General features: G+C 39.0%; 1 protein-coding gene and 1 long non-coding RNA gene across 2 annotated transcripts in view; one reads left to right on the top strand and one right to left on the bottom strand.

Annotated features, from left to right (window-relative positions):
* LOC132422165 (uncharacterized) overlaps positions 1–26,937 on the top strand; it is a 155,408-nt gene that overhangs the window by 104,309 nt on the left and 24,162 nt on the right. The gene's annotated exons all lie outside the window — the stretch shown is intronic.
* LOC132421625 (protein RER1-like) lies at positions 725–23,562 on the bottom strand. Its single transcript, XM_060006440.1, has 2 exons — positions 23,361–23,562; positions 725–1,489 (listed from the first exon to the last, which is right to left on the bottom strand). The coding sequence occupies exons 1-2, from the start codon at positions 23,560–23,562 to the stop codon at positions 780–782; spliced, it is 912 nt and encodes a 303-aa protein (XP_059862423.1). The 3' UTR covers positions 725–779.

The following is a 26,937-nucleotide window of genomic DNA, read 5'->3' as shown; positions in this document are numbered from 1 at the left end:
TTTTTTTACGAGTATTGGTTTTTATCACATCAAAAAAGTTGACATGCAGGTCAGAGTTGTTTCCCGGTGGAAAGTGGGAAGCCATGTATTAAAAGCCACAGAACTGGCTGCTCCTGCCAGGTGTCTCTGAAAAGGGGCTGCTGCATGAGAACTCGTTTAAGTTAAAACAACCCTTCACGTATCAAAGAAATGTGTCAAAATAACCTCAAACAATTAAAATATAATATATATTTATAATTCCAGGCCCTCAGAAGCAATCATGGTAGTTAAGAACAAAGTTTTGAGTCATTATGCTAGAGGCCAACTCAGCACATCTCTAGTGAGATGAAATTTGGTAACTGGCATTACAGCCCTGAGTTAACTGCAGAATCTCTTCCACGCACCGGACTGACGGGCGAGCATCCTCCGTGTGGCTGGCAGGGCCAGGTGAGCGTCCTGGGAGGCGGCAGCTGGGCGTCCTGGCTCCTACCGCGGGGCCTGACCCTGCCGACCCCGCCCCCGCTCCCCCCCCCCACCCCGCCCCCCAGCCCACCCGGCTGTCCGCCCCGCCTGCGCCCTGCAAGGCCAGCGTCTGGTCGCCTGACCGGCACTGGAAAACAAATCAACACGATTCTGTTTAAATGTAAGTTTCTTCAAGAGCCTGATATCTCAGTTACAAATAATTGAAGCTCCTTTTTAAAAAGAAAATAACTCCCTTGTAATCAACTACTTTATGTGAGGAAAGAAGGCGCCATCACAGCAACTTGTGGCCGTCCAGGGCCCGCGGAGGGCGGCCGCGTCTAGCTGGCAAATGTCTTGCCCGTGTCCTCCTTTCCCTTGTATGTCTTCTTGCCGTGCGTGAACAGGATGTACCGGTACTCGATCATGTGCTCTATCTGCCTCTTCATCGTGATACAGAAGAGCATGACGAAGTACATCACCAGGATGGGACAGAACACTGGGACGTGGAATGCCTCAAAGAAGGTGCAAACCATGGCCACCAGGATGTCCTTGGTCACCGTGTGCCAGGATTTAAACTCTGGGAGCCTTCGAATAGAGGACTGGAACTCCTCATTCTGTTTGGTTGGTAACGAGGGGCCATCGTCTGAAACTTCCATTAAGGAAGGATCCACTTTTGGAGAAAGGAAAGCTATAAGGAGATTTAGATGGTGGATTCCCAAGGCATAGGTCACGATGTACCAACCTGGCAGCAGGTAAACTCGGATCACGTAGATGAAGCTCAGGCCCAGCGTCACCACCCATCGCACAACCGTGTATGGAGTAGACTTGTCCAGCCAGGCCCGATAGACCTGTCCGAGACTTGTGAAAAATCTGTACACCACGGAAGGTTTCCCACGGACGGAATCTCCCACACTGTCACCTTCGGAGCTGCTGGCGGTCCACTGCCACCAAGCGCGATCTCCCGAGGGCCGTGGGAAGGAGGACGCAGGTGGCGGCCACGTGGGCGCTTTGCTTGGTCCGGGAAGAGGCAGCCGAGCACCTGGAAGTTCTGTTTTTCTTTTTTAATAAATTTTATTTATTTATTTTTGGCTGTGTTGGGCTTTCGTTGCTGGGCGCGGGCTTTCTCTAGTTGCGGCGAGCGGGGGCTACTCTCCGTTGCGGTGCACGGGCTTCTCACTGTGGTGGCCTCTCCTGTTGCAGAGCACAGCCTCTAGGCACGCAGGCTTCAGTAGTTGTGGCACGCAGGCTCAGTAGTTGTGGCTCGCGGGCTCTAGAGTGCAGGCTCAGTAGTTGTGGCGCACGGGCTTAGTTGCTCCGCGGCATGTGGGATCTTCCTGGACCAGGGCTCGAACCCGTGTCCCCCGCATTGGCGGGCGGATTCTTAACCACTGTGCCACCAAGGAAGCCCCTGTTTTTCTTAATCCTTGATATATCTTATATATTGAGTAGTTCTAAGGTAGAAATTGCTGACATTATGTATTCTACTGTTTTAAACTTTTTTCCTAGAAAATATTTTATTAAAAAATATATGTTATGTCCTATCGTGAGGTTTTGAAACTTATGCATTCATGTGTAGGTATGTTCTACCTTTGTTTGATGGCATCTACTTGAAATAGGTAGAAGGTATGATTCTATTTATATAGCAGTGGTCTTTGCAACTAATGTTACACATAAGGAGGCATTAGGATATGTCACTGGGATAAGCCACTCTGACTTGTCACTAGTAAGGTGTGCCCTCCAAGTATCACAGTTTAGGGAAAAAAAAAGAAGTAACAAAGGCCAAACAGTACAGTAGCACATTCATATTATAAAGCAATGATAACAATCACAGCTACAGAATATTTTACAATATAAAAGGCTTTTTTTTCTTTACATCCATCAAGTGAGGTGGGTCACACAACTATTAATCGTCATCAATATAAGTGAGAAGTTGAGGTACAAATATAGTGATTTGTCCAAGACCATTTGATCAGTAGTGAAATTCTGCAGAGCCTTGAACCTGGCTCTTTGACTCTTAGATGATGGACCATAGGTAATCTAAGAAGATGCAGAAAATGACATTAGAATCATCCAGGAGGCCTTCAGACCTTTGGGTCCTTGAATGACTCACTTGAATTAACTTAAAAGAATGTGCCGGTCCTCCTCCTTTTCCCTCCCCTGTGAGCTTGTGTATTCTGGTCCTACCTCTCCCTCCCCTCCTGTGTCACCTCATACAGACAGAACCATGAACGGGGAGGAACTTGATGAAGTCTCCAGGAACAGGGCTTGACTCCATGGCTAGGCCTCCCTGCAAACGCTTCGCAGAACCTAAAAGCCTTAGCCAAATCTAGGGAATTAACCCAAAGATATTGCAAATGAAATCTCTGAAACCTGCATTCTGGCTCTAGGTTTGCCCGCCCTGGTCTCCACTGGGCAACCACTGACCAGGACATTTTAAACCAACTTTTGTGACTATCCACCTCTGGCATTTGATGCTCTCTGAACTAACTGTTTGGAAACTGAGGGAAGGAACCACCCCTGGACTTCATGGAATATTCTGCCTGTGGTATTTGGGCAGAAACAGGGTTGATAATTTTCCTGCATCATGAAAAGTCCTCTCTGAAATAATCATAGAACTATTTTATCACGAGTTTGTAACTGCTAAGCTCTGAAAAGGCCAACATGGAATTTTAGGCCACCTTTATCTTCTTCTGCCAAATTTCTCACCCTGCTGGAAGATGCCTGAAATTCCAATTTATTTCTTCAGTTTAAGATTTCGTTTCCCGTTCACATGCAAACAGAAAGATAGCAAGTTCAAATGCTGTTCATCACAACTTAGTCTGAATAGGTCTCTTCTCCCTCCCTCCCTCCCTCCCTCCCTCCTTCCTTCCTTGCTCCTTTATTTTCATGTAGCTTACATTTATTGTGCACATACTGTGTTCTAGATACAGTGCTGAATTAGCAATGTTTAAAGAAAAGTGCTAAAATCCTGACACTTGTGGACTTGAATCCTTGCTTGCCACTTACAAAACTGTAGAGCCAGGGAGAAGTAACTCAATCCTCAGGCACCTTTCACTTTCACATCTTAAAATGGCAATGTTAATACTAATGCCTACCAAACACAGTTGCTAAGAATATATAAGATAGCTTGTGAAACCTTTCCTAAAAAGTATATTTTGATAGCAAGAGAGGGGAGAACCCATGAGGGAGGACACTGGCCACTGAGACGGACAAGGATAGGGAATTAGCCAGGCCTGAGGACAAATATCACCAATTTCATCATTTGCTTGAGAAATCTCTCATAGAAAGCTGTCTTTGGTTATTTCACCTTTGCATCTTTCCATTTCCTGGGCATAATTCATGGTAAAGCTGTGTGGTGTCATGAAAAAGCAGTGAACAAGGAAATTTGTGTTCCAGTCCTGACCCTGCACCCATCAGCATGTGATAGGCCATGTTACTTTCCCAGATGTTATCTTCCTCCTCTATAAATTGAGGGAATAAAATGAAATGTATTGCACAGAACTCTTCCAGTTCTCAAAATGATGCATGATTCTAACTTATTAAAGACTTCCTCGACCACTTAAAATACTGTTTGAATGCAAGCATTCCCGGGTCCACTACAAAAATCCTATAGACGTTATATCTCTGCAGAGTGGCCAGAGAAGTACAGAGAACCACTTGAAATATTGTGGTAGAACTGAGCTGTGCTTTCTCAGAACTTCTCTGAGACCTGGGCTCAATTTGTAGGTTCTGGCAAAGCCTCCCAGAACCACAGTATTTTATCATGTTTATGGAAGGAGATACCCTTCTCCACTGAAAAAAAGCATTACACTGGCAAAAAGAAGTACTGGGTTCTACCCATGGTTTTGGCACTAATTAATTAGGCAACCTTGGACAAAGCAAATGACTCTGGACTTCATTTTTCTTGTTTGTGAAATGAGCTAAGTGTTCTAGATAATCTTTAAGTCTCCTTGCATTGACAAAATGCTCAATTACAGTCTCAGAACTACTTGATTGACTCATGAGTTAAGAAAAAATTTCAGAGTGGAAGCCTCCCCTTAATGTGTCAAAACAGGTCAAACTATAACTTTTCAATGAAAAAAATTTCTTTTGCTAGCACCACTCTTAAATGTAATCATTTATCTTTCATGAAAACAATAATTGTCGTTTTGTAGGTAGGGTGTTAAGGTCTCTAGTGTGCTTTGAATTACTTGGAAACCACACACACGCAAACACACACACACACACACACACACACACACACACACACACACACACACACACACACACACACACACACAGAGTGCACTTATAAATAACAAGTGAATTCTCTCCCCCACAAGGATACCAAATTTAGGCTGGAGAAGCATTCCACATGCTTTTAAACATAGATCTAGTGTCTAATAGCAAAGATCCCTACCACAGTACAGAATTTTTCCTTTTCTGTTTTTCTTCATTTGCTGAGGTTTTACATATCAGGGCAAATATTGGTCCTCTCATAAGTTTTTACTCTTCTTATTCTTGATCTTGTATCTATTTGTTGGAATACCTATTTTCTTGAGTTTAAAGAACCACTGATCATTAGATTCACCATTGATTAAATAATAAGTTTCCAAAAAAAGGAAAAAAAATCACAATATTAAAAGTGTTCCTTGATTAAAAGTTGCTTCCTGATTTTGAAAACCATAGTTGTGAAAAATGGGTATCTTGAATCAAGGAAGTATGATCAGTCATTCAAGTAAGGAGTAGACATATTTGAACTGTTATTCAGAAGCCCCTGACTTTTCTGGGAAGCCTTTTCTAGTGGATCTTCCCTTTGAACTCCGGATATCCTGGATACTAACAGGCAACACTTCATCATATGCAATGTCTTGACATTTGTATCCCAAGCTTCTGTGATAAGTTCTTCTGATTAAATACAGTTGTATGATCCTACCCTCTGAAAACTACTGGTGGATATATTGAAACAATTGCTCAGTTTCTCATGTTACAGATCCCTAGATCTTGTTGCATTGTGCAAACAAATTTGTTTTCTCTCCCAAGAAGTAAAAGCAGAGCTCCTAGAAACAGAGCTGGGTTGCAAAATTATTGAGAGGCAAAAAATAAATTAAGAAGAGTCATGATTTTGCCAGTTCACTGGCAGAAACTTATTGATACCCTGTTGGAGAAAAATAAATGCTAATGGTTATAAGTATAAAATTAAACTTTGGAATCTATGTTATCTTAGGTAGAAGGACCAGACAGTGAAACCAAAGATACATTCTGCCATTAGGACCATATTGCAGATTTGAATTCACTGAAAAGTGCAAAATTGGCTTAATCTTATACTTGGTGGTGATTGTTCAAGTCGCTAACCAATAGCTCTATTTTTTAGCTAATGCCAATAGCTAAATTGTCCCATGGATTCATGATACAAAAGGGAAGTTTTGTTATTCTGTTTTATTTACATGATATGAAAATTATACTTACAAGCTACCTAGATATGTGAAAAATTTCTGTAAAGAATTCTAGGTGTCAGTTTAACCTCCATGGGTTTCTAAAATGAATTATCAACTATATAACAAGATTGAATTTTATACTTGTGGAAAGAGAGGCATATCTCTGGGTAGTATTTATACAACATCTCCTGTTTCCTCACCTCTACTTTGTTTCAAGTATCCCAACGTGGGTATGGGTACTCTCCTTACCTCTTTTTGCAGCCTCTGTTCATTTCCTTTCTTTCCCCTGGGCCTCAAACTTTCCCTTGAGATTCAGCTACAAAGCGTTACCTTTTGACAGGGTCCCAGAGGTAAAGTCTGTTGCTCTCTGTTCAAGTTGATTCAACTCCACAGATATTCACTGGATCATCATTATGGCTGGAGTGTTTTAGTAGATGCCTTTTCTTTTTCCTATCCTCTTTAAATCCGACTGCTCCTATTTTGCTAGGGACTCATTAGAAGGCCACAATTTATCTTTCAGAACTAATCTTATGTGATAATGACTTTACTCATTACCCCCGCTAGATAACTTCTGCCTTTAAATGGTGGTTGCCAGTGCCTTTAAAGTTAAGTCTTGAAGTCTTAGTCACCGGGATTAAGCAAGGCCAGTTGAAGGTGCTCAGTGCTTCTCAAATTATACCATGTAGAAATTTCTCTATTCACTCAATAGGAATGAAGAGGTAGATCAGGAGCTAAAGCTGGCTTTGCTTTTATTTTTAAATATAATAAAAATCAATAAGAATGTGCTTTTAAAATGAGCTTTTTTCTATTAATAATTTTATCTTTTCTCTAGTCTTTTGAAATTATTATTTTTACCAAATGACCACAATAAACTTATCACAGATTTTTCTTTTTTTTTTTTTTATTCGGTACGCGGGCCTCTCACTGCTGTGGCCTCTCCTGTTGCGGAGCACAGGCTCCGGACGCGCAGGCCCAGCGGCCATGGCTCACGGGCTCAGCTGCTCCGCGGCATGTGGGATCTTCCCGGACCGGGGCTCGAACCCATGTCCCCTGCATCGGCAGGCGGACTCTCAACCACTGCGCCACTTGGGAAACCCTTTACAAATTTTTCAAAAATCACCCTTGGCACAATCAAAAAGTGTCTGGAAATGTTCCAAATTAGGCTTACATTTGTATAACCATATTAATCTTCTCAAGCTGGAAACAGTATATACAGAAACATTTTTCTATAAGTATTTACCAACATGCTGTGTTGAAAATCAGATAGGGTGAAATATTGGCATTTGATTGAATTGATCTAGTTAATATATGTACTATAAAAAGTATGTCAATCCACTTACAGGCATTTAGTTGACACACAAATTTTAAAATTGAGAATGAGAGATTCATCAATAAGAGCTGGAGAAGTATAAAATACTTCTCTTTTGAACAATGTTGTCATTTAACTGATTGAAGATTTGTTTAAGGGGAAGAGTTTGAAGAATTCTCTTCCATGCATGAAGTGAGCTGATTGTTTGTTTTAACTGCTACTCTTAAAAAAGACTAGCTAGATAACCCAACAGTTCTTTTGTAAATCATGAATTATTGTATAGATTTGTAAAGTCTAAAATAATACAACTGCTCTCAGAAATCCCAGTGTCTTGCTGTTTAGTGTTCAAACAACAAATGAGACAACGAGAGCTGATTTGTTTTTATTTATTTTCAAAAAGTACCTGGGGAAATCACTGACTTTGTTCATAGAATTGTTTACCTGTTTTTAAAATTAAATCTGAATTCACTGACTTTGTTCATAGAATTGTTTACCTGTTTTTAAAATTAAATCTGAATTCCGATAGATGGATTTCTTCTCTGAACATAAATATTGCTTATAGCTTGCCCTTAAAAATGATATAAAATATTTTTATAGGCAAAGAAGCAAGTAAGCTGAAAGGAAACCCCAGAAAACTTATCAAAGCATTTTCCTTTCATTGTGAGAACTGAGTTTACCTTACAATTGCCTCAGTAAATCCTTGAAGATTTTCCTAAATCAACATGGTTATGAGTTGTCTTGCTGAGAATAATAACACTTTTTAGCACCCTTATTTTTTTTAAGTCCCTTTACATTTTGTGAGAAATCTTAACTTCTTGGTAAAAGATATATATTTTCATTAGAATAAAAATGGGACTTTCAGATGCCTGTCATTTTCTAAAATGCTTTGAAGTTTGAATTTTTTATGTATATCAAGAGAGTAACTCTCTCTGAATAGAGTGTACTAATGATAAATTTAGGATTTCAAGAATCAACCTACATTACAGTTACAAAAACTATACCTGCTATTGACATCACAGTCTGCTTTTGTGCAAATTTCATTTGTGACAACTATTTATTATGCTTATCAAACGGCAGGAAAAAGCTCCAACACTGAAATTTTAAAACTAGAGACAGGCACTGAATATAGATGGGCATTGGACCAATCAGATAATGTGATAAGATAGTGCCAAGAGGTCAAAGCAGCTGTAGAAAATGAAAGGAAGTTAAAGTATTCATGGCTATTCAGCAGCTCATTTTTTAAGAGTGCTATATTTCTGTGGGAAGCTTGAGAAAAGGGCAAGGTAGGCAGAATTCCAAGATGGCCACCAAGATCCCCCTCCCTGTTTTGTGTTAATCCCCTCCAACTTGAGTAGGAAGGAGACTTGGGAAAAAGATGTATGTTACTCTGATGAGTATGTTACATTATAGGGCAGAAGGGATTATGCAGATGTAGTTAAGGTCACTAGTTATTTCACTTTGACCTAATCAAGAGGGAGATAGATAATCCTGGATGAACCTGACCTACTCAGGTGAGCTTCTAAAAGAGGTAAGAGAGATTTGAAGCATTAGATTCTCCTGCTAAGCTTGAAGAAGTAAGCTTTCTATGTGGTGAGAGGGTCTGTGGAGGAGGCTACAGGGCCAGGATGCGAGGGTAGCCGCTAGAAACCGAGAATAGTCCCTAAAAGCCAGCAAGAAAATAGGGTTGTTGGTTATACAACCACAAGAAAACAAATTATACTATCAGTCAGTGAGTTTGGAAGAGGACTCTAGAGTCACAGATGTGATTATAGCGCCTGCCAACACCTCGAGTTTTGCCAGGTGACACCTGAGCACAGGACCCAGCCAACTTCAGTTCAACCTCCTGAGTTAGGAGAACAGTGAGGTAATGAATTTGTATTGTTTTAGGCTACTAAATTTGTGGTAATCTTTCATGTAACACTAGAAAATGAATATAGTTAAGAATGAAGCTTTTAAGCTTCACTTAAAAATTTAGAAGAGCTCTCAGCATGGCAGTGGTGGGCCAGAGTTGAGAATCTCACTGAGATAGGATGTAAGCCTTCCAGTTGGCCAGTCCTGTCTCTCCTGATGTCCACCTGACACTGAGATGGAGTATCATCTGCAATCATTGCTCTACTGTTATTCTCACAGAATGTTACAAATGTTATTCTTAAACATTTTTTTTTTTCTGAACTCACTTCTTTATCAAAGTGGAAAATGAAAGATGGAGCTCCGAGGGCTCCTTGTTTCTCAAGCCCTATCTGCTCTCTTCATTTTTGAACTTGTTGGCATTTGCGATTGTGACCCCTGGAGATTAAAGCAATAATTGATTGAAAGCACCTTGTATAACCCAGACCAGATGCTTAGCAAATGCTAGTTTCCTTCCATCCAGGCTTTCTGGTAGTTGATTTGAAACGTTTGGACACAGAATAAAGTGACTGTAATACTCCTGGTGATTGTAAGTGGACTACCACAACAAAATGTTGGAATCAAGCAGGAAAGACTAAGATTAGATTTCGAGTAAGGTCGAGAATATAAAGAGGGAAGACAGTATGATAACCATGTAGGTGACCCCAATTTTTCCTTTCCATCTCTACTAAAATCAATGAAATTTCTCCCCAGAGCCAGGAAGGGGAGAATATCATCCCCTGTTGCAGTGTCCGCTTTCAGTTGCCTATATATTCCTGGCCTCTGGGTGAGGTTAACTGTGCAAAGGAAAGTCACACTTTCAGAACAGTTAGATATTTTTTCTTGCTAAACTACACTGAAGACACTAATTCCATTTTTTCCCTGGCTATAGATGGGTGAATTAGCAAGAAACCACCCCTGCATTGTCTTCTAGTCTTCAAATGAAGCCTAATTAAAGAAATATATAGTTTTTATTGAGCTGCAAGAAAAAGGGACATGGGGCACAATTAAGTTTGCATCAATAATTAAAGCCATAAAATTATTAATGTAGCAAATATTACACATTAGTAAGAAATATATTTTGTCACCAACTGCTGCATAAAATCCCTCTTTCATAATCTATAATCCAAAAGGAGAAATAGAGAAGGAATATACAAAAAACATTAGGCTTCAGCGTCAAGTTTATTGCTGCTGCAAGGAAGATGTTTGCCGTATTTCAACACTACCATTTCTAAGATTCAATTGTTCTGAATCGATTTTTAAAAAGTGAGAAAAAGATATAATTGTGATAATAATAGCTTGTATGTAACATGAAGTTTTATTAGGGTAATGGAAATATTTATCAATCTTCCCAATATTTTCCTCTGATAAGGACTACAAGTTCAATACGCAGAGAGGGAAGGGTCTTCTTCTTGCCTTTGCTCCGTGTCTCTTGTCCGGCTGAACTTGAATCTTTATGCTCCCACCCTCTTTGGAGAGAGAGGGTTGGTGTCAAAGCCAGCTTTCTGATGCATGGATCACCTATTGAGAAAACTCTTTCTTTTAGTCATTAAATGTCCACTGGAAAGCGTTAAGGAATGAGTTTGTATCTCCTCCCCACCCCCAGGCATCCCATCCTGTACTTCTTCTAGGAAAGCCCTATCATCTGCTTCCGCAATCAGCTGTTTCCCTGCATGTATCCCATAAGCATACATATCATAGGCGCCAATACCTATTTAAGGAGTAAATGAATGAGGTAACATGGAGTTGTTTTGTTCAAATCAAGATTAAGATTGCATGATTTATAAGCACCTCCATCAGGTTCCATTAGTAAATATAATTTTCAAAAAGTTAGTTAATACCTACTATGAACAAGTTGTTGGTGATACAAGGTGAAGGAGGTTAAGTTTTCTCTCTTATAATCCAAGAGGGAAAAGATAATGCATAAGTAGGCTGTACAGACTGCCACTAACAAAATGAAATGGGGGTTTCAAAAGTGGAAAATGAATATGTAATTTGAAGACTTAGGAAGGCTTCATGGAGAAAGTGACCGTTAGGATGTGTGGTAATGAATGGAAGAGATTTAAAAAGGGCGAAAAATTCTGGGTAGCCGAGTGATTAGATGTGCAAAGAAAGAGCATGAGCAAACAGAGGGAAAGTTCAGCACGTGTTTGGGGATAGCTTGTGTTTCCACTTGGCTGAAGCAGTTCCCAAGCAAGACTTGAGAAATGAAGCTTTCAGAGGTGGATTAGAGCTCTGTTGAGGTGGGCTTTGAGTGATAGCCCTGGGAGGTTAATGATCAAGCTCTGTGTATCATCACTCTATACAGAATGTTCTGTGTTTTCACAGTGGGCACTATGTTCATTTAGTTTTGTGCCCTGTTTAAGTGAATTGCAGTCTCATTGGTGACTAGTTCTTCTTGATTGGGTTCTCTGGCTCCGATTTCTTTTGTGTCTTTCATGGTTCTTTGCTTATGGTAAATGGTAAGTACCAATGCAGTATCCACTGATTTTTTTTTTAATTTGATTACTGAATTGTTTGGCTGATCAACTCCAAGTTATCGATGTTTTAGAAACAATCTTGATTTTCTCAAGAGCGTTGGGGAGTCAGTATGCCCATTTTACATTGGATCAAAACAAGGTGCAGAGGCTAAGATATTTGCTTACTTTCTTCCAATGAGACCAGAACCCACATATGCTTGTTTCAGATCCTGGGCTCTTTCCTTTGTACCAGATTGTTGTAATTTCTAGAACATGGAAGCTTTAACGCTTTGTAAGATGTTAAAGGAAGGAAAAAAGATGCATTTCTGGGATAAGAGAGAAGTCAAAGAGTAGTCCTCTTCCTACACTGAACCAAATTTCACTTGGAGGCAAGTGCTCAGTGGGACCCAGTTAATCTTTCTCACATATTTTAATTTTGCCTACAATTTTTTATGTCTCATTTCATCCAGGATTCGCAGGCAAAAATATATTAGAAGTCTTTTTATTCAAGCAATACTGGACCATCATAATAACAGCTATTATTTACCAAGCACTTACTGTATGCTAGTCACTGTATAGCTGCTTTACACATATTACCTTTATTCCTATTGGAATTCTGTGAGCCCATTTTACAGAGGAGTGATTGAACTAACTTCCAAATCTAGCTCTGCCTTCAGATTCTGAGATCTTTCCTCCTGTCTCTAAAACTACTGGTTTCTAACCAGGAATATGCTTAGTTGGTCTATTCTGCTATTTCTTTCTGAATACATGATTCAGGTCAAGCTCTAGCGCTAGGCAAGAAGTCTTCTTCAAAAGTAGTTCCATTTGTTGCCTGATTCTAGTCTAACTACTTAGAAGCTATTAAGAGACAACAATGTAAGGTATGTTTTTTTATCTTGAAGGGACTTATACTTCAGTTAAATCAATCAAATACAAAAACAGAGGGATGACAAGTCAATGGTACATATACATCAAAAACTATGCATTCTAGAAGGCTGGTAGAGGGAGAAAGGAGATGAGGGTAGAGTTCAGCCCTGAAAATTGGGTAAAATGTGAATAGAAAGAAGAAATGTATACTTGGTGGGGGTGATAGAAAGGACCATGAGAAAAGGTGCTGGCTCTTGAATGTGTTTGTTTATTAAAATGCTTCCCATTCATCTCTGAATTCTCTCTTGGTTCTTCCTAATGACCTATCACAAAACTATTTTTGAGCCACTTCACATGGCCATGGTATGGAAAATTGTATAGTCAGAGTAAGACTTAGAAGCATTTAAATGCACTTTAACGTCAGAAATCAAGCAAAGCACGAATAAGCCTAAAGGTAAAAGTGATAGGTACGGGCAGTGCAAGGAAGGACTTTCTCCAGATAGTCATTATAACCTAAAACACTAACCTCCATCTGGTTTGGACTACTAATTTAATATGTGGGTGGAGGTGTGAAATTTAAAATCTTTTGAAGAGAGTAGGGCAGTATTTAACCTCAAGAGAGTGTGATTTCTGTTGCATAATTTGAAAAAAAAATGTGGTAACAAATGTGGTAACACCACAAACACATACATCACCTCTGATTCGAATGTTGCTTGATGATATTATCATGGATTTTTTTTCTGCCCTGATACAGATATCTAATGCTAATCACCTGCGATAAATCTGCTATGAAAGTGTTGAATTGCTTCAAAAATTTTCGCTTCTATCAGCTGGTTTTCTCTAAGGCAGCGGAGCATCCAGAGACATTAGACTCACCAATCCTGAAAAACCCCACCCTGCCCCCTTTTCTTAGCTGCTTGTATATTGTGCCTCTGAATCCTTTCTACTAATTTGTCCTACATTATTTACTTCAGCATTTAAAACAATGCCAGCGGGGTTAGGATTTCAACTTATTGTTCATTCAGGGTTGAGAACCATTGATTTAGAGTCTTCGTATTCAAAAAGATGGATGTAGTGGGTTTTAGTCATAATATAAATATCATAATGGAAAAGCTCATCAGGTTGAACTAGGCTCAACCCTTTTAGGGAGAATGAGAGATGTCCCCAGTGGGATACCAATTCTGTGCTAAAAGGTAGAAGGCTTTCAGGAACTTGCCTAAAAACTTTTAAGAAATTAGCACTTGAGTCTTCTGTCTCCAAATCCTGTGTCCTTTCTACTAGGTTATTTAATATCTGTAATTGTGTATGATTTGCTCAAATATCACAGCCTTGGGAGAGGTCTTCTTTGACTGTTCTATCGAAAATAATCTTTCTCTAGCAAATTACCCTGTTTCATATTATTTTTTCATAATAATACACTATTTGAAATCATAGAAAGGAGTTCCATGGGAGCAGGGACCTTCGCCATCTTGTTCACTGCCACATCTCCAGCATCTAGAACAGTGATTTGTATACAGTTGTTGAATGAATGAATCAGTGAGAATTTTGCATTCCTACAAATATGTCAATTTCATCATGTGCCCTATGTCTAGATAGAGGTGGAACAAGGACACTTTTAATAAGATAGGAGGTTTCTCAGAGCAGCAGCTGCATTTGAGGCAGAAAATCAATTTCTACACTGGATGACATTTTCAAAAGAGGTGTATCTGGTAGCATGGAATCTTCTATCTGACAGGGCTTATGTCAAAATACTAGGATGTCTAGATGAGTGGCCCACATTCTGTAGAGAGGGTGTGCCATTCAAAGATGCCCTGAACTGTGCATGCAGTTTAGCCCTTGTTCTAACAGACTTTCTGGCTGCACAAATAAGAGAGTGACAGCGGCTTTGTGAGTATACTTACGTTCAGCAAGAAAGTTTGCATGCCAATGCAAATATGCACAGACATTTTATAAGCTTCGTGGGGAACAAATATGGGATGCAGATTCCCCAAGTTAGCTAGTATTTGTAATATTTTTGGTAATAGGGTGGAGGGTACCTGTCTGATATGTTCTCAAATATTTAAAACACAGCCATTGTTTAAGACTTGAAATTCACAATAAGATGGAGACAATATCAGGAAAAGTGTAGACTATTTATCACAATTTATACAAAGTATGTTAAGTAAATGAACCCAACCAGTTGTCATGTACACACCACTGTGCTAAGGAATGCTTTTCCTCCTGGTATTTGTTAGTGAGGAAAATCATTACCAAAGCGATTTAGCTAATTCATTCCCATGTTTGGAATTAAGCATTTTTAACAGTTATCTACTTCCCATTGTCTGCCTGGGACAAGCCTTGTCTTGTCAGTAAAGTACTTAGCTCTCTGCTGCCAGAATTGAGATAGGGTCATCAGAATCCTCTTGTAAACTCAGGAAGATAAAGACAGGGAAGCTGGCTCCTGCCCAGGAGTCAGGTTGGTGGGGGGTTGGAGGGGCTGGGAGCTGGGGGTCATGGAGGAGGGAGTGGGGAGAACAAAAGGGCAGATTTGTAGGCAGAATGAGGCAACTGCTTACTTTGTGCCATTCAGCATCCTAGGAAGTATTTGTATTTCTTTCATTCCGCTTCTTCCTCTCCCACTTCTCAGGCAAACACACACACACACACACACACACACACACACACACACACACACACACTCCTTCTTTAGTAAGGAGACATGGCTTTTATTTTATAACTAGAGAAGAGACAATACTGCAGGTAGAAGAAAATTATTGATTAATGTTCTCATGCATTTGGAAATAACTCTTAATAGGTCTTTTCCTGAGCTGGAAAAAGAAGGTGGCTATAAATTTGGGGCTTCTACTATGTACCTGGTTTTATCTTAGAAGAATTAAATACACTTTCAAAATTTCATTTAATGTAAAACTTAGATGAGACTTTGGTAGGAGGAAGATCTTAGGCTCTTAAAATTAGGTAAGCAATAGGAAACCTTCCTAAATGGGAAGCCAGCTATTTTGCAGACACGTGTGTCCACTTCAGAATTTTCCTTGCGGCTGGATTTTTTTAAAAAATGGGAACACAGGATTAAAAAGGGTATGGGTTTTTATCCTTGACTCCCAAGAAAGTTTACAGTTTAAAAACATTTTAAAAGCTGAAACTGATAAAAATAAGCTAAAGTAATGAGAAGGCCATCAATGAGTTGACTATTGCAATTATAAATTAATAGAGGCGGCTCCTTTTGACCTGCCCCAGATGTCATGTCAATTGATTAAATGTTCTGAGACAATGAAATGGAAAAAGACAACTTTATTATAATGCTTCAGGCAGGGAATATTTTTATTTTGCTATTAGGAGCACATCCACATGTCAGTGACCAATTCCATTTGGAAAAAAGACACTTTGGGGGATATGTACGATTAGAAAAAATCTCCAAGGTGAATCTTAGGTCTGAACTAACCACCTCTGTTATTTTTAGTTGACATTAGGAATCATAAAAGATAGGATTTTAAGCTTTATTTTGACTCAGGGCAGAAGAATTGTTGGTTCCGTCTCTCCTAGGTATCATGGGCTGGCAAGGCCCTGCTGGGCTGGGAAACTCAGCAGACATGGCCAGGGGCATGGCCTGCATTGGGGTCTCTGCATGGCCTGCACTGGGGTCCCTGCATGTCTATGACAGGGACTACATCGGCAAAGGTGTCAAGGAATTAACAGATTTTCAGCTGTATTCTCCTACTAGCCATTCAGAGTGAGCTGAGGACGCTATCTTTTTGTGGGCGATGTGGCAGCTATGGGTTTGACTTCTGAGACATCTGTTTGAGCCTCAGCTTCTCTGTAGTGATAGGGTGAATCTGAGAGGAAAAAAGATCATTTCCCTTTTTTTTCTACTAGAAAAATGTCTTGCTGTAAAAAATAAGAGAACCTGTCTTTATAACTTCTCAATAGGAGATGAGAAACCCTGGTTGAAAGAGAGGTATATTTGATATTTGGGAATCGTTGATAAACTAAGATTGACAATGTGCCTGTAATTTGAGCAGCTATACAAAAACTGGTTGTCTGGCAGGCAGAACTAAATCCCTAATCATTTGAAAAATGGTCTGTTGAGTGGACCCACAGACACATAATCTCACATCTCCTAGCCTCTTAGGTCAGGAAGCTGTTACTTATGGGGGCCTAAACACCTTTGCAATGGGCCCTGGCTCTGTCCCTTCAAGAAATGGGCAGCAGTTCCTTTGTGTCCCCAGAGACCTTGATTAATGTAATATTTAGCACATCTGTTTAAGGTCAAACAATCATATTTCTCTGACCTTCTCCCCTGGATTTCTATTCTAGTCATTTCTTATTTTTACTGTTTTTACTATCACCTTTTTTTATTGTAACATGTCCCTTTTAAAATGCGGAACATCTAAACGGAGCATAATGTTTAAAAATACTTATAATGCTGGTCATAAGAAAGAAGTAGAGAAAGTCATGACTTTTGACTCTTCAGCTTTTTAAAATACACACTTATTCACTGTCATTTTCAGTGACCAAATTTATTGCTGATTCATACAACTTGAATGATTTATTCTCGCTTACATTAACAGGCTCTGGAAACCAAGAATATCATTCAGTTACAAATGCAATATGTCCCAGGCATTGTGTTCAACTCCAGAGTGAGAAAATGGTGGTCCTCACTGTCCTGGAGCTCATGGTCAATGAGGGGATGGAATGCTAATTAGGCAGTAGAGTTTGTCACAACCCAGCAGTATTTGTTTTTGTGGTAAGAGGAAGAATAGGATGGTAAGAAGGCATATAAAAGGGATACCAGTAGTCAGGGGAGCCTTCCTGGAGGAAGTGTTATGTAATTTGAGGACTTCAGGAACCCCTCTGTAGATCAATGGATAAATGAAATGTAGCTGATCTGATGGCACTATATATACAGTCACCCAGTTCTGTCCACCCAGTGTGCTGTATTTTGCTATAACTTTAAAACAGAAACAGCAGTAAGACACCAAGTGGGAAGAGACAATATGATTTCCTGGGTCTCACCTACTTTAAATTCTGTTCTTTAAGAAATTACATTTGGATATTAGCTTTTTTATCTTATTTGTAATTTTGAAAAGTATTACTCTTTCAAAACTCATTACAATAGCTGCATTGTTCTTTTAGGGATAAATCAGTTTCTTTTCAACAAATACTTAGGATGGTTAATAAACAATTTGCTATTTTTTTATTCTCATTTGTGCTAGTATGAAGAATCCTTAGGAGATCTTTGAAAAATTATTTTTATCTAGAGATAACAATGCAGAAGAGTAAATTGTTTGGCAAAGAATATGAAGCATATGGGCAGAGATACAAGAATTTACTGCATTTATAAGTCTCATTATGACTCTATAAAATGCAGCATCATTTGTCAGTAAATCAAAGCTTATAAAAGTAGCAATTGTGAATGCAGTTGGTTGTAGTATCAAGAGAATGAGGATTAGAAGTGTAGCTGAGATTCCTTTTATGATAAATTATCTAGCTCCTGGCTACCGTGTATGAGCTCTATTAACTGCCTATAAATTGTTCATCATAAAATCTAGTTCATTCTTGTTAATTAGGCCAAGGCTTTTATGAAGATTTTTCCTCTTCTCTCTGAAAGTCTAGGCTGACAGGAGAGTAGCTACACCAGAATACTGAGGAAGAAAGGGACCCTCTGCTAGGTATAATGCTGTGTTCTTTAAAAACTAATAATTAAAAGAGAAATTCCTGAATTAAAATTACTTTGGCTTCCTACTAGTGAAAATGGAATCATTCTTTGTAGCCACAGAAGGTTAAATACAGCCAAAATAATTGCATCTTCCAACTTTAAATTCTCTCAATCAATAATGCAAGAAAGGAAGGGTGTATGTATAACGAAGACTGATATACCCATTACAAATGATTAATACCAAGCAAGTTCCAGGAAAACAAATAGACATAACAAGTGTTTCTGGCATATCATTCCACGTCATTTTATTATGCATTTTTTCCCATGAAACTGAACTTTTATGCAGAATTATCTTGGAGGAAATCTTGTATTTGTTACTCATCTCCAATTTTTTTTCTGTTGTGTTTTGCTTTTCATGGTGCTCACATAAGTGATCAACTGGCAGTGAATGTTATGTTTATATTATCTCATATTTTGCATTGCTAACTGGGTCCCTTGATACCATTTAAGGTGCATCCCTAATCAGTTCTCGCATTTCACACTTCCCTTGCAATCTCTGGATTTTATGAAGAGTAGACACGCCATGCCCCAGTTCTGGACGTCAAAGTGGTTGTGACTTCAGGAAGTCCCAATAGTCAGAGCCACAGTCTGAGTCAAGCCGTGTGATTGCTCCCCTGAGATGCAGTTAGCAAGCCTCTCTGACAGAGGCCAGAGGCAAGGAACAGTCAAAGACTAGAAAAGTCAAGTCTGTTTGCACACTCTCCTGTGCTTAACACCCATTATGGTGCAATTAAGAATGGTCAGAAGCACTATTATATTTGGAAACCCCAAATAACAGCCTAACTTGAGGGGAAATAGGAAAATCAGTTCAAAGCAAGGAAAAGTAGTTCTTAAATATTTTTTTTGTTTGTTTTAAATGGGATTTTTGCTTAAGCTACTTCTCATTTAACTTTGTAAATGCTAATTAGCTAACAGTGAAAGAAACTGTAGGACTGTTAGGTAAACTGTGTTTCATTTCTAAGATCTTATGGACACTTAGGGTTTGTCTCACGCCTTTGCACTTCACAGGACCCTACTTTCTATTTTTCCTGGTCCAGCTTCTGGGTAATATTTCTGGCTCCACAAGACTACAGTGCAGATAAGAGCTCATCTAAGTTCATTCTAAATTAGATGGTTAGGAAGACAATGTAGTTCCTGGCACTGAGTAATAGTAGGGGCTCTGCAGGGGGCTTACTTGGATGGACTGTGGTTTGAATCAGTTAACTTTAACACTATGGCTATAGTAATGCCCTAGAGGTCTTACCAATGAATACCTTGGGGGCAATAAATTGCAACAGGCTTAAACATAATTATAGAGAGACTTCTTAAGCTTTGGCTAGTTCGGTTTTAATTGAAAGAAATTATTTTTCCCTTGAAAGACTAAAAAGAAAAGCCTTTAGAACATGATATTTATTTCAACAAATTGTTGTAAAGAATCTCTTATTTAAAAAGAAACAAAAAACTGTTCACTTTTTATTATCATCACCATCATTATTTTTATTATAATCAAATATTGAATTATAATGCATGGACAGTGGTCCCAGTTTTCCCCAAATAATTGGGCTCTTTTCTGAACCTCTTTTCAAGCTTTGAATAGGTAAATAGAAATGAATAAATATCAGATTTGGGTGTAGAAATCTTACTCTTATGGACTGAATGTTTGTGTCCCTCCACCAACCCCGCAAATTCATATGTTGAAGTCCTAACCCCCAATGCGATGGTAGTAGGAGGTATTATTAGGGGTTTTTGGGAGGTGATTTGGTTGAGATGAAGTCATGAGGGTGGAGCCCCTGTGATGGGATTAGTGTCCTTATAACAGGAGGAAGAGACATTAGATCTTCCTGTCTCCACCATGTGAAGATACAGCAAGATGGTCGACTTCTGCAAGCCAGGAAGAAGACCTTTGCCAAGAGTTTAATCTGTGGGCACCTTGATCTTGGACTTCCTAGCCTCCAGAACTGTGAAAAATAAATGTCTTTGTTTAACCCACCCAGTCTATGGTATTTTTTTGTTATAGCAGCCTGAGCTGACTAATACTCTTAGCTTATGGCAAAATTTCTCCCAGCCACAAGGACCAATATGCAGCAATGGTGAAAGCATGCAAAGAAGTGCCTGGGCCGATAGGGGAAGAGGAATCATGGTGAAGGCACAAGTAGATTTTAGGAAATCATCCCCCAAATAGCCCATACCACTTAGGCTTTTTTTTTTTTTTTTTTTTGATGAGAACTAGTCAGATGGTTCCACCTAAATGCAAGGGCGCTGGGAAATGGAGTTTCTGGCAGCATAGGCACTTTCCAGTAACAACTCTACACTATGGAGAGGAGCACATGTCTTTGGCGGACAGCTGATGGTCTGCGACACCACATTTTGTATGTTACTCTAAGCTTAGAATATGCTTTTTACAGCTATTTACTCTTTGAATTTTAAGGCCACTTTAGTTACAAGCAAAGTTTTTTAATGCCTGCACATTCGATCAGTTCAGTTGACTGGCCAATTAACTGAGTGAAGTCAATCCACTTCGTTGTCTGACTGAATTTCCAATTGTTTGGCTGAATGGAATGGTTACTTTGGCATAAAGTTTGTGCAGTAGTCCTATATAGATATAATCACACTGCAGCTGGTGTAAAATTTGTCTTTGTCACTACATTTATTTTTCTAGACACTGTCACCTTCCCTAATTTCCTTTCCCAAGTTCTTTTTAGAATGCTCCATTGTCCTAGCTTATTCAGAAGAGTGCTTCTTTCAGAGCTTAGCTGAGAGTATACAGACCAAGTTTGTCTCAGTATTTTCAACACAATCTAGTTTATATGTTTTATTTTTGCTGTCAATACCCAATGGGGTCAATCCTACAGACCTCTTGTTTTCGAAAAAAAAAAAAGTCTCTTGTAGTACTGTGTTGATGGTCAGACTATTAGTTATATTGAAAAGATATCTTAAAAACCAGAGCACGTTACTGCAGATTTTTAAGGGAACTTTTTTATTTTATCTCTACTTTACTTCTTAGGCTTTCAATCTGTATTTTTCTATCTTTGATTTTAGGGTGTTATCTCAGGCTTACATTAATGCCTCGGAATATGATTTTATAAAGCCAGCCTCAACGTGGCAAAAGTCTCTACAGTTGGAGAAATTTGGAGTCAAACACTTAACATCGATTATACACTTATATTTAAAATGCAGGAATTCAATAAAATGATCCATTGACATTGTGAGTGCCTTTTCTAAGCCCTATGAAGGCTGCACATAGAAATGAGCGATTGCCTCCAAGGAACTTACACTCTGGGACTTAATCACAGCACCTGGTACAGAAGAATTTGGTGGAGAGGACGGGGCATGCGGGAAAAAGTGTTAACTAGTAACCAAAGATAGCCCACGATAAAAGCCTAATGAGTATTGTGAGAGATCAGTTCTCTGGATGATCAGCAGAGAGAGGGAATCATCATGGTCTAGAGCAACTGGGAAGAGAACACAGCGTGAGCCTTTAGGATGGATGTAAAGGGAGGATGTTGTTCAGATAAACTGAGAAGTGAGGCAGCCGTCTCAAAAAGGGATACGTGTAAACGAAATTGCAGCCCCTGGAATCCATACAATGTTTTTAAGTAACAGCGAATAGATTTTTCTACAGGGAACTGAGGGTTAGTGAATGAAAATAGCAGCTTAAATGTTGGAAAGATAGGTTGCTATCAGATTGTGGAGAGCTCTAAATGTCAGTTTGATAAGTGTGGCCTTTATTTTATATTCAGTTGGGAACCATTGGAGATTTGGGGATGATCTATTTATTGACAGCAACCTGGAGCCTAAATTTGTCCCTAGCTTCAGATTTATCTCCCAAGTCCGGATTTCAAAAGTTATTACAATTTAAAGCACAGTGATGTTGGTCACTCCCTGGACTCCACCTCCTGTTTCACCTCCAACACACAGAGTGAGGAAGAAATAAGCTGCCACAGGGACACTGCTTTCTCTACTTTATCAAGACAGAGTGATGTACATTCATTCACTTTTTCTTTTGAGGCATCTGTCAAAGAAGAAGCTGTGTCCTATTACAAAATTGAGTCTGAGAGGTGTGAGGAGTATACCTGTATCTCTCCTTTGAACTTTGGAGGAGATTGTTTACTGTTAACATAAAAATAAGGCTCCTCACAAGTCGTTAGCATTTAAGCAGAATGACCTACACGTTGTGAGGTACTCTGCCTCTTGGACAAATATAGAAAGAATTGATTGTGGCATAGCCCTTGACTACAGAGCATCAATGAATAACCACCTGCATAGCTTTTTATACTTCTGAGTTTTGTATGTCATGGTTTGCAGTTGCGACCATGTGGCAAATGCAACAAGTTGACCATACTAGTACCGAGTTTATCTACACCATCTGCTGTCGTATTGACATCTGCTTCCTTCAACATAGCACCCTCCTTTTTCTTAGATATGTTCTGTTATTTCTTCTTTTCCTTCTTTATTTCAAGTCATATTCACTGATATCTGTACCATTTCATGATATCAAGAAAGGAGGCTTTCAGTGAGGGAGTAGAGGAAGACAGGGACAGACAAGTGGTCAAAGGGCTCAGTAGGAAAAAAGTCATAATTCCTGGGCCCTGAAAACCATGTAAAAAGGTGAGAAAGTATCTGGAGGAAGCATGAGAGAGAAGTGAGGGTTTAATTTGGGATTAACAAAAGCACCAGAAATAGCTGAGAGGAGACAGGAGAATAAGGACCATGGGTGTACGGGGTGATGGCAGAGCATCTCACAGAGATTAAGGTGGAATTAATCTGTTCATTGGAAAGATACTTCAAATTTTTGACAACACATTCCAACAGCAGTAACTCCAAGTAGGCTTCTGAAATCAGGGATCAACAGGTGAAGGCTTCCTTTAACTTTATTTTTAAAATACAGTCAAGATTAACTTGTACAAGCCACTTTTTTTTTCCTTTTTTGGTGTTTTAGTTTATTTCCAATACACCGTTCCACTTCATTTTTTCACTTATCCTCACAAGGTAGCTGTGAGTTAGCTTAGCATCATCAGGCAAATCTCCTGGCTCCCAACTCTTAGCTAATTCTGTTAGAAAATACTGACTTTAATTGTGTATAGAAGGTGAAAATTTTTTCTATTAAACAGTCACCAGATTTTTAGAACGAAAGCTAAATTTCAGGAAGCGCTTGGAATTCCGAAGAATAGAAAGGTATAGAAAAGAGCAAGTGTGTATTCAGTCTGAATCAACAGAATTCACCTGGGCATTATTTGAGTTTTTGGCCCCTGAAGCCGTGGGTCAATGGTACAAAAATAGACACTCACCTCTGACAAAGAAAAGCATGGATGCTGGCATGGGAGGACATAGCTCCTTTTCTTTCAATCCCAGATCAAATTTAAACCTGCGATTTTGGAGCTTACTCATCAGAGGAGAAATATCATGAGCTATTTGCTCTCTCTGCTGTAACACAGCTCTGGCAAGCCTGGAAGTTATGTTGAGATCGTCAAATCTATAGTCAAGGACCATCTTTGTGAATCATGAAACCATATGCCACTGGTTGTCTGAATCGAAGGAAAAAAAAAAACAAAAAACCCAACAACAAAAACAAAAAACCCAGCTCTACACCAAGGAAATCAGTAATGTGATCAAACAGTGCCAGGGCCCTTTGACCATCTTACACCTTCTCAAGCTATACATTAAAAAAAAAAAAAAAAAAAATCTTTGCTACTGCCTGAACCATGTAAAATACCAGAACTCCTGTAGTGTTAACAAGGAATAAAGATCTTGCACCAGATGGTGCCTCTTGTCTCCATCTATCTCTAGCCCAAACAATCTGCCAGAGTTTTGAAGAAAAATGCAATGTGATCATGTTGCAAAGTATATGAAGAAACAGTATGAAAAGTAATCTGGCTCAAGCAATGGAACCCAGAAGGAAGGGGATTATTATGACTCTTTGAGCCTAGGAATCAGGGTACTGCTAGCTCTGCATTTTAGTCCATAATACAAATGGTATGCCCAGGCACAGCTGGAGGGTGATCATCGCACCTGAGATATCTCTGTATCTCTGCAACATATTGATATTAGTCAATATGGTTGAAATTTCAGGAATTCATCTAGATATTTTGTTTCTATAAAACAGAATAAACTGTTTGATGACTTTTAAAAAACTAACAAGCTAGGAAGGGAGAGTTCACAGGAGAACTTATTATTTAATGTTTATTTCTGTATTTGCCCTGCAGTTTTGAATTTGGCCATCTTGGTGATGAGATCTTGGGTACAGTTTGTGCATCTCCTTTGCAGAACATTCTTAAAAATGTTTAAAATAAGCTTGGATAGTTTTTTGGGTTTTTTTGGTTATTTTTCTGCTTCTCCATATGACTTTTGTGGCCACAATATTTTCAGGTATCTTCCTGCCCTCTCATACTTTGATCGTGGTATTGTTACCTCTTTGCCATAAGATCTTTGATCTTTTATCATCTTTAGATTTTATCTAACACCTATAGAATTCTAAACTGTTTTATGATCAGAGATTATTTAATGGGAAAGAAAATAGCTTTTCAGGTCTTTTCTAGATACAACTCATTTGAACACATAACTTTTTTTTTTAATAAGTTTATTTATTTTATTTATTTATTTTTGGCTGCGTTGAGTCTTCGTTGCTGCACGTGAGTTTTCTCTAGTTGCGGTGAGTGGGGACTGCTCTTCCTTGCGGTTCACCGGTTTCTCACTGCAGTGTCTTCTCTTGTTGCGGAGCATGGGCTCTAGGCACGCAGGCTTCAGTAGTTATGGCTTGCGGGCTCTGGAGTGCAGGCTCAGTAGTTGTGGCACACGGGCTTAGTTGCTGCGCAGCATGTGGCATCTTCCCAGTCCAGGGCTCGAACCTGTGTCCCCTGAATTGGCAGGCGGATTCTTAACCACTACGCCACCAGGGAAGCCCTGAACAGATAACTTAGTTTTATATTTACTTTTGGTGCTTGGACTGGAAGTATACAAATGGCAAGCCTAGAAAATGATGGTGATTTGATAGAAGGTAGCTCATCGTTGCTACTCAGAGTGTGGTCTAAAGACTGATTTAGATGAGCAAACTGGTAAAGGTCTGTGATGAGACATACAGAAATTGAGAGTCATCATTTAGAAACTTCCATAGCAGTTTGACATAGCTGTGACATCCAAGCCTGTGATCACTTTTCCAGAAATTCATTTTATTTTAGCTTACCAAAATTTCAGTCCATTATGGACTGGAGGAAATAAGAACTGTGTTCACTACCACAGATAGTTTAAGAAGCACCACTTTTTTATTTATTTATTTTTTAAATTGAAGTATAGTTGATTTACAATGTTGTGTAAGTTTCTGGTGTACAGCAAAGTGATTCAGTATCTATCTATCTATTCTTTCTCATATTCTTTTCCATTATGGTTTATTACAGGATATTGAATATAGTTCCCTGTGCTATACAGTAGGTCCTAGTTGTGTATCTATTTTATATATAGTAGTTTGTATCTGCTAATCCCAAACTCCTAATATATCCCTCCCCCACCCCCTTTTCCCCTTTGGTAACCATAGTTTGTTTTCTATGTCTGTGGGAAGCACCACTTTAGAGTCTGTAATTCCATCATTTTATGTAAGATGGATCAAAATAGAGACAATGATCCACCCACGACAAGGAGGTTAGAGCAGTCATCTAGTTATGTGTTAACCATTACTCAGGAGCTTTAATGGTAGGTGTGGAAGGAAAGGAATACATCCATCTTGGAAATACTATCCAGGAGAAGGAACAGGATGAAGTCCTGAATTGGACCAGCCGTGTGACAAGGAGGCACATGCTGCCCCAATATTAGCCTGGATCGTGTTGCTCCCAATAGATATGGAAAAGCTTCATTGACAGTAGAGCCTTGAAAACACCAGGAATTCTGACTTTTTAGTTTTAAGTTAGTGATGGCAAAACATCTATTTAGAAATTTGTAGTGAACCATGAAAGACTGTGGACCACAGCTGAAGAGTTCAATGTTAGAAACTTAGAACAGATGGGAAATTCTTCCTGATAGTTTTACTGAGAAAGAGAGGTTCCCCGCTTCACATTTTCTGATGTTTGAAATAACATTATTTGCAACTTTCCTTCTTTTTCCTTACAAGGTAGATGCAATACATGGGAGTGGATGAAGGACACATGCTCAGACCACTCCTACCTTTGGAGGACGTGTTGGCATATTCCAAGCACTGAAAAATGCCATAGCTGATAGCCCATAATAAAAGTAGCAAAGCCTGCTTAATGATGATGTATCTCGATGTTCTAAGGAAAATAATTTTTGGTATCTCAGGTTTGAATTTTGTCAAAGAAATAAGTAATGGTTAACTCTCTCCAGGTTATTTCTATAAAACCTGTTCTTTTTTTCTTAACCTTTGAATAGAGTTGAAATAATGTTATTAGTGCTAACAACAGTATTACTATGATTTCTGATTTCTAATTGTACTATTATTAATGATGTTAGTTTATTTAAAACTTTTTGTAAGTTTATAGGGTTTTTATAGACTGTAATAATGATCCATATGGACAACCATTTATATTGTTTCTTCTGTGGAAATTCTATTTCAGAGTTGTGGCTAGAGGAGTGAGTGGTACTTCCTCTGATTCACAGCACACACACACACACACACACACACACACACACACACACACACACATAACTACCAGATAGTCTCTTTTGACTTTTTGGTGCTGGTAGTGAAGGAAATGTTGGGACTCATTTAAAGATTCATCCCTCTAGGTCTAGGAAATATAGGAGTTCACCCAAAATGTAATGTGGCTTGTTTGTTTTTAAGATATATATTATAGCTGTATTGGCTTCACATTTGGAAAGAAGTTCATGTCATTTTATGTTCTTTTATCAAATACCTAACCC

Source organism: Delphinus delphis, chromosome 3 (genome assembly GCF_949987515.2).
Source record: "Delphinus delphis chromosome 3, mDelDel1.2, whole genome shotgun sequence".
In the NCBI taxonomy this organism is placed as follows: Eukaryota; Metazoa; Chordata; class Mammalia; order Artiodactyla; family Delphinidae; genus Delphinus; species Delphinus delphis.
The sequence above is the reverse complement of the archived record's forward strand: the minus strand, read 5'-3'. Positions and strand labels throughout refer to the sequence as shown.